The sequence below is a fragment of the Mus caroli genome, unplaced genomic scaffold (assembly GCF_978045245.1).
Source record: "Mus caroli unplaced genomic scaffold, Mus_caroli_1 scaffold_10, whole genome shotgun sequence".
In the NCBI taxonomy this organism is placed as follows: domain Eukaryota; kingdom Metazoa; phylum Chordata; class Mammalia; order Rodentia; family Muridae; genus Mus; species Mus caroli.
Window position 1 is genome coordinate 44,641,218 of NW_028227265.1, and position 8,444 is coordinate 44,649,661.

Genomic DNA, 8,444 nt, shown 5'->3' on the forward strand with positions numbered 1-8,444 from the left:
TGCTGGAACTGTGTAGACCAGGTTGGTCTTGGGCACATTGTGACACTCACCTGCCTCTGCCTCCCAAGTGCTGAGGTTAAAGACATGCGCTATCATACCCTTTTTTTTTTTTAAATTGTAAAACTATTTTTGTCTTTGTGTGTGTGTGTTTGTGTGGGTATACACACATGTGAGTATGCACGTGTAAATGCAAGGGCCCTTGGAGGTCGTAGGCTTCAGATTCTCCTGGAGCTGGACTTAGAGATTAATTACAGCTTGCTCTGTCGGTGCTGATCTGAACTAACTATGTGCTTTTGACCACTGGCTTTCTCCACCCCGCATATTTTTCTTTTGTGCTTCCTCTTTGCTTTGTCTTGTTTTGAGACAGGGTTCCTAAGTAGTCTTGACTGTCCTGGAACTTGCCACGTAGACCAGACAGGCCTGAAACATAGCTGCAGACTTGGAATTAAAGAAGTTGTATGTATATCTGTGCAACACATCCATGCAGTTCTCAAAGACGCCAGAAGAGGGCACCAGATCCCCTGCAACTGGAGCTGGAGGTGTTTTTGAGCCACCTTGTGGGTGGTCCTCTGCAAGAACAGTCATTGTTGCTGTCAACCAGGGAGCCTTCTTTCCAGTCCTCTGCCTCCTCTCCTCTTCCTTCTGTGCGTGTGTGTGTGTGTGTGTGTGTGTGTGTGTGTGTGTGCATGTGTGTGTGTGCATGCATGCGCTGTTGTGGTATTGCATACCTTTAATCCCAGCATTTGGAGGACAGGTAGGTGGATCTCCGAGTTAGAGGCCATTCTGGTCTACATAGTTCCACATCAGTCAAGGCTACATGATGAGGCCCTGATCAATAAATCAAAGCCACAAACTATGTTATCTATTTATTTAAATTCTTTTTTTGGGGGGGGTGGGACACAAGTGCCACGGCAAACCTGGAGGACAGAGGCCATCTTGTTGGAGTTGTTTCTTTTGCCTGTGTGCCGCATTGCTGGTCTCCGTTCTTCCCTAAGACTATCATTTTTGCCAAGTTCTCCCCAAGTGTTTTCCCAAGCAGCAGCCATGTCGTATGGCATGGTCTAGGCTGGCAACTTTATTTTGGGGAAGCAAAATAAGTGAGGGTTAGGTCATTTGTAGGAAAACAGGTGGGAGGGCCTGGTTTAGGAAGGAAGGAGAGAGGAAGAGACGGAGATGACTCTGGGTGGCTCCTGGCCTAGGGAAGGGACACTTATTGAACGCCAAACATTGACTCGGGGCTGTCGCCGCTGCCGCTGCCACTGCCACTGCCTACAACATTTGAAATCCAGGCACGAGGGCGGCGGCGGGCTCCTGGAGAGGAGATGGAGACGTTGAGGCAGTGACTGGAACCAGGAGCTGCTACCCGCAGGACATGACCCAAAACAGAGTGACACAGATCTGTGGCGTTGGCAAAGGTCTAGGAGAAAGGGTGGCGGTCAGGGTTGAGTCACTGGGCTGGGTCTTCTGGACCGGGTATAGCCTGAGCGGTGGGAGGGTATGGGTATTCCTTTGAGGGGCCAGTCAGTCTGTCAGAGCCAGGGGAGGGGCGGAGAACTGAGCACAAAGAGTTGATAGAGTCGAGAATCAGCGGACCCGAGAGTGCTACCCACACCAAGGCTGAGAATGTGGAAGAGCACAGCAAGAACCTAGGAACTAGGTACATTAAGATAGTGTTGGGTACTTGGGAAGAGAGATGGTTCAGCTGCTGCTGCAGAGGACCTAGGTTAGATTCCCAGCACCCACATGGTAATTCACGAACCTAATTCTAGTTGTAGGGGAGTCTATAACCTCCTGACCTCTTCCAGGCACATAGGTGGTACGCATACAGGCAGGTAAAACACTCATACACAGAATAAGAATAAATCCTTAAAAAATAAAGATTAGCCCACACCTTTAAAAGGGATTAAGCTCAGCCCTGGGGAGACAGTGCTAGATGATAAGAGTTCAAAGTCGGGCTGGCGAGATGGCTCAGCGGGTAAGAGCACCTGACTGCTCTTCCGAAGGTCCAGAGTTCAAATCCCAGCAACCACATGGTGGCTCACAACCATCCGTAATGAGATCTGACGCCCTCTTCTGGTCTGAACACAGCTACAGTGTACTTAAATATAATAATAAGTAAATCTTAAAAAAAAAAAGAGTTCAAAGTCGCTGGGCAGTGGTGGCCCATGCTTTTCATCCCAGCACTTGGGAGGCATAGGCAGGTGGATTTCTGAGTTTGAGGCCAGCCTGGTCTACAGAGTGAGTTCCAGGACAGCCAGGGCTACACGGAAAAATGCTGTCTTGAAAAACCAAAAAAAAAAAAAAAAAGGGTTCAAGGTCAGCCAAGTGATCATGCTGTTTCAGGATAGCAAGAGCTACATGGAGAGTCCCTATCTAAAAAAAGTAACTGATTAGTTAAAATTAAATTATATCAAGAACCCAGATGGTATTGCATGTCAGTAATCCAGACCATATTACAAAGCCTCTATTCCTCACTCACCTGCCCATAGGTGCGGCAGCTGGGCTCACAGCCTCTCTCTCCAGAGGACTGCAGCCAAGTCGGGCCACAAATAAAATCTGCTTGGCAGGTGGTGAACCTGGCCATGAGAAGGGAAGACAGGTTTAAGGCTTTGGAGACAATGGGCTTCTAATGTCCCTCCCTCAGACCAAGGCCTCTTCTCAGGCCCCTCAGACACCCAGGGTTTGCAGAGTTCCCTTCCGGGACTTACTGTGTTGTTTGTTTTTGTGAGACAAGGGTCTGAAGTTAGTCTAGAAGTTATTTTGTGTCTAAGGAGTATCTTGAACTCCTGATCCTCTTTCCCAAGTGTTACAGGCCATCAACACCAACACAATGTGTCCCCCCCTCCCTTTAAAAAATGTTATTTTTGGGCTGGGGAGATGGCTCAGCAGGTAAGAACACTGACTGCTCTTCCGAAGATCCTGAGTTCAAATACCAGCAACCACATGGTGGCTCACAGCCACCCGTAGTGAGATCTGACACCCTCTTCTGGTGTGTCAGAAGACAGCTACAGTGTACTTATTTATAATAATAAATCTTTGAAAATGTTTTTATTTATTTACTTATTTGTGTGTATGTGTGTGTGTGTTGCCAACTCCCAGGAGCTAAAGTTTCAGGCGGTTGTAAACAGCCTGATGTAGATGGCCAGAATTGAACTCATGTAGCTGGGTGGTGGTGGAGCCCACCTTTCATCCCAGGGTTCAGGAGGCAGAGGCAGGTGGATCTCAGAGTTTGAGGCCAGCCTGTTCTACAGACTGAGTTCCAGGATAGTCAGAGCTACACAGAGAAATCTTGTCTTGAAGAACAGATAGAAGCCGGGCGTGGTGGCGCACGCCTTTAATCCCAGCACTCGGGAGGCAGAGGCAGGCGGATTTCTGAGTTCGAGGCCAGCCTGGTCTACAGAGTGAGTTCCAGGACAGCCAGGGCTATACAGAGAAACCCTGTCTCGAAAAACCAAAAAAAAAAAAAAGAAGAAGAAGAACAGATAGATAGGTAGGTAGGTAGAGAGAGAGGGAGAGAGAGAGTGTTTGTTGGTTGGTTTGGTTGTGACTTTTCATGATATGGTCTCTCTGTATAGCTCTGACTGTCCCAGAACTCACTCTGTAGTTGGCTGGCCTCAACTCAGAGATACTGAAGGCACTGTAGCAGGCAAACATGTCTCCAGCAGTTCCTGCTCTTCCCCCATCCCCTCTTCCTTGCTAAAATTGAATTACACTCCTAAAGCTAACCACCAGGTCTGTCCTCTTATTTAGCCAATTTCTCCTGAGGCTGACTACCAAGGTCCAGATGTCAAAATATTGAAGTCCAACAATTAAAAGCCCCCTTTGCATCACCTAATTAACATCCTTAATTAAAATTAAGCACCTCATCCTAACATGGGGTTTCCTCTTTTTACTGTTGTAGGCTGACATTCGTCTGTAGGCCACATCTCTCTCCTCTCTCCGGAGGCAGTCCTTTGACCCTACAAGACAAATATCTCTCCCCCTCCCTTGTTCCTCTTAACCTTCTCCCTTGACCTGTCTCCTGTCTTTTGTTTTTTTCCCCCCTCTGGGCCATTTCCTGATCAGGGCAAATAAGTCTCCTTTGTGCTAAGAACTTGGTCTTGGGGTGACTTTGTACCAACTGAATTTGAGGTCCTTTCAGATATACCTGCCTCTGCCTCCTGAGTGCTGGGATTGAAGGCATGTGCCACCACCATCAGGCTAAAAATTATGTTTGAACCATTTGTGTTCGTCTGGTATGTGCACTAGTACAGGCGCCAGGGAACTTCCGAAGAGGGAATCAGATACCCTGGAGCTGGAGCTACAGGCAACTGTAAGCCTGATGCGGGTGCTGGGACCTGAACTCTGGTCCTCTGAAAAAGCAGTAAGCATTCTTAACTGTCAAGCCGTTCTCTAGCCCAGGCAACCTATTCATAGCAGCTCCTTGCATTCCCTCTTAGCTTTTCTGCCAGTCAAAAGCCTGAACCTTTTGAAACCTCCTGGTCCACCAGAGCCACTCCTTCACGTTCCTCAAATGCTAGGTCATTCTCAGGCCTCTCCCCTCTCCACCTTGCAGAGTACACACTAGATCTCTTTCCATAGACCCATTCTGGCTCTCTAGAAGTAAACTAAGGCCCTCCGTACTGCACTTTCCGGTAAGACACGCCCCGGTTCCCGCCTCTTACCAAATCTGGCAGAGCTCTGAGCAGAGAGGCTGCACTGGGCGTGCCCCGAAGAGCTGTGGGTGGAAGCGATCGCGAAGGGCTCCTTGAAGTTGTCCCAGGAAGAATTCACATCTGGACGCGGGAGAGACGGGGCAAACACCGCGCGATCCTCAGGGGGAGTTAAGGGTCTAGCCTTACCAGGCTAGGGCAAGTAGAGCAGAGAACAGGGGGACAGGCTAGAGGACACAGTACTCACTCTGGGCTTGGTGCCCCGCAGCTCTCTAGAAGACTCTCTGGTCTGTCTATCTCTGCAGTGCAGCAAGGTTCTGGCACTGGAGGTGTCTGTGAGCCAGGAACTTGGATCCTTGGGTATGGTGGTAGAACCGAGGACTGAGGGTGCCCTGACAACGGAAATTCTATCAGATGCTTTCCCAGAGAGAAAAGCCTCAAAGATATTTCTCTGCCGTTGGATAACATGGCAGGAATCTGTAATCCCAGACTCTCGGGAGGCTGAGGCAGGGGGATCTCAAATTCAAAACCAGGCTAGGCAACTTAAAGAAATCCTGGCTAAAAATAAAAGCAAACCTGTAGTGACAGTTCCGGAATTTTGGTTTCTCTTAAAAAACAAATATAAGAATATGTTTTTGCTTTGATCCCAGGTGTGGGGTATGGGGCCGCTTCAGACTGTCCTCGGCAGCTGACTGTGATTTGTCTCATGCTGGAGCAGAGGCTCGGTTTTGCCAGCTGCAGATAGTTTCTCCAATTGGGTGATGTTTAGAATTCTGGGAACTTTTCAGAGGGGAGATACATTCTCGGCCCCAGAAGTGGTGTGGTGGTTGTGGTTTGTTAGTAGCCACGGTCAAAGAACAAAAGGAAAGAAATTCGATTTAGAGATCTCAATTTCTCTCGCCCCTCTATCCTTCTTTCTCTCCTATCTAGTGGTAGGGGTGAAACCAGGGCGATTGAGGTCGAGAAAAAGAAGAGCCCACACAGCAGCAATAGCTAGAGTTAGGATAGGACTCTTAGTGGTAGAGCCGTTGCCTAGCCCTAGGTTCAATTCCCATCACTGGAAAATTTGTTTTTATTTCTGTGAAATGTAGCTTCAAACAGTATTATGTATCACTCATAATAATCAGGTTATATTTGTCTGTGTTTCTAAATGGCATCATAATGTCCACAACACCTCTATATCAGGTCTGTTATTTCTTATTTCTCATGTCTTTATTTACTGGGGTTGGACCTAGGACACTAGTTACTACCCATGTTAGGAACACTTCGACCACTGAGCTGTATCTTCAGCACTATTTATTATCCTAATTTTTTTTTTTTTTTTTTTTTTTTTTTTTTTTTTTTGGTTTTCGAGACAGGGTTTCTCTGTATAGCCCTGGCTGTCCTGGAACTCACTTTGTAGACCAGGCTGGCCTCGAACTCAGAAATCCGCCTGCCTTTGCCTCCCGAGTGCTGGGATTAAAGGCGTGTGCCACCACGCCCGGCTATCCTAATTTTTAAATTTATATTTAATCAATGTATTTATTGTGTGTGTGGGTGTGTGCACAACTGCTCATGTACCACTGTGTGAGTGAGTGTGTGAGAATGTGTGTGTGAGTGTGTGTAAGTGTGTGTGTGTGTGTGAGTGAGTGAGAATGTGTGTGAGTGTGTGTAAGTGTGTATGTGTGAGTGAGAGTGTGAGTGTGTGTGAGTTTGAGTGAGTGTGTGTGTGTGTCAGAGGACAACTTGCAGGGGCTGGTTTTCTCCGTTCACAGTTTTCAGTCCAGGGATCTGACTCAGGTAATTGGTGTTGGTAGCCATCACTTTTACCCACTGAGCCATCTCATCATCCCTATGTATGTATGTATGTATGTATTATTTAGTGTTTTGACACAGGGTTTCTCTGTGTAGCTTTGGCTGTCCTGGAACTCAGTCTGGCCTCTGAGCGTTAGGATCAAAGCCACCAACCACTGCCCAGCTCCTAACTGTTTATTTTGAGACAGAGTTTCATGTAGCCCAGCCTGACCCTCAGCTCCCCATATAGCCGAGGTTGGCCTGCCTTGAAATCCCAATCCTCCTACACCCACCTGGCATGTGCTAGGATTACAGGTGGGCACCACCTTGCCTAACACCCTGCCTAGGTTATCTGATTTGCTTAAGGTCACAGAGCACCAAAGTATGGATTTGGGATTTGAACCCAGCCGTTTGATCTGACAACCAGACTCTCGGCTGTTAAAATCAGCAGTCATCACTAGCCTTGTCTGTCCACCCTCTATTACCCTAAGCCCTCTTACGAGGAAGATATAAGTGGGGTTTCTGAGTGTTAGGGGTGACAGAGAAAATGCTCACCTGCCGGCTGCAGCTGGCCTGTGCGCACCTTGGCTGCCAGTCCAGGGTGTCCCCAGGACCTAGTCTGCAGTGGGTAACTCCATCCACAGGCCACCAAGAAGATCCAAGCCAGGATCGGTCGCAGGGCCCAGACCAGGCCGCTGTGTTGAGAGTGGCCTTTGTGGGCCATGTCCACCTGAGACAAGAGCCAGCTGATAAAGAGGGACGAGGGATGCCTTCCTTCTGGAGATTTAAGTTGGCACTGGTAGGTTGCCAGGCAGCACAGAGGATGGGCCATAAATGAGGAGGCCAGGCAATGGCCAAGGCTCTTCAAAGCCTACAGGGATTCTCACCCAAGAGCCCCTCCCACCAGATTCATCTCTTTCATTCCACGGGTTAAAACACCAATCCCATGCAAACAACCTCTCACGCTCTTTGTCCTCTGCTACCAACTTGCTTCAGAGTCACGGAACCACCTCAGCTCTTCCAAGACCCGCTTCCACCCAGGACTTCCTTTCTCTCTTTGCAGCACCCCCGCCCTCCACTCCTTTCACGGTCACCTTCTCTGGGTTCTCAATCGGCTTAGGAGCTTTCACCCAGGGCTGGACCTTTTAGTACCAAGCCGGACTGTGCAGGGCTGCGGTTCTGCCCCTAGGGTCCAAAAGCTTCTGGGCAGAAGAAGGTAAAGGTACGGGAGACTAGATTCCCGACGCCCCACCCACTGCCACTCACCTGTTAGCTGTCTGGAGTCTAGGAGATGCTCAGACACCTCAGAACCACCAAACCAAGGCCAGCCAAGAGCCGCAACTGAAAGGGGTGTGGTTTGGTTAAGAGGCGGAGACTTCCAAAGCCCCACCTCCACAACCCTAAATCAGGTGTACTTGGGACTGGTGCATTTGTATCTACAAGCTTGCCCTATGCTAAACTTGAGATTTAAGGTCTCCGTCTCTCTTTTCTCTCCTCTCTCCCCTCTCCCTCTCTCCCTCTCCCCTCTCCCTTCTCCCCCCCCCTCTCTCTTCTCTCCCTCTCTCCCTCTCTCCCCTCTCCCCTCCCCGCTCTCTCTCTCTGATCTGTGCTGTGGAGAGGACGTTGTTTCTTGGGTAGGTGTTTTCATGTGTACGCTGGTGATGCTTCTGTGTCTTTCTCCAGTTCTTGTAAATCTGTGTCCTTTAACATTCTGTCCACGAATTCAAAAGACATTTATTAAACTCATACTCTGTACTGGGTTCTGGGTGATGCACTTGTATACAAGGCATAAAAATCTCAATCTTCACAGAATTAACACAAGATGGAGAATCAGGTGGGGGAGGGGGAAACAGCCCTGGAGAAAAAGGTAGGGGTATGAATGAACTTTCATGGACCTGTGTTGAGCTGATGAGCTGTGTTGGAAGAGATATGTGTCTATGTATTAGGAGGGAATTGTGCACCATTGAGCATCCTTATGTACTTGCATTTTGATGAGTGTCTGTCTGTGTTTCTTAAGTA

The 8,444-nt window shown here is 48.6% G+C and overlaps 1 protein-coding gene across 1 annotated transcript; it reads right to left on the reverse strand.

Moving 5' to 3' along the window:
* Positions 1-902: 902 nt before the first annotated feature.
* Rtbdn (retbindin) lies at positions 903-7,681 on the reverse strand. The gene is made up of 5 exons (XM_021171053.3): positions 6,981-7,681; positions 4,900-5,044; positions 4,665-4,775; positions 2,480-2,576; positions 903-1,417 (listed from the first exon to the last, which is right to left on the reverse strand). The coding sequence occupies exons 1-5, from the start codon at positions 7,255-7,257 to the stop codon at positions 1,211-1,213; spliced, it is 837 nt and encodes a 278-aa protein (XP_021026712.2). The 5' UTR covers positions 7,258-7,681; the 3' UTR covers positions 903-1,210.
* Between the last annotated feature and the right edge of the window lie 763 nt (positions 7,682-8,444).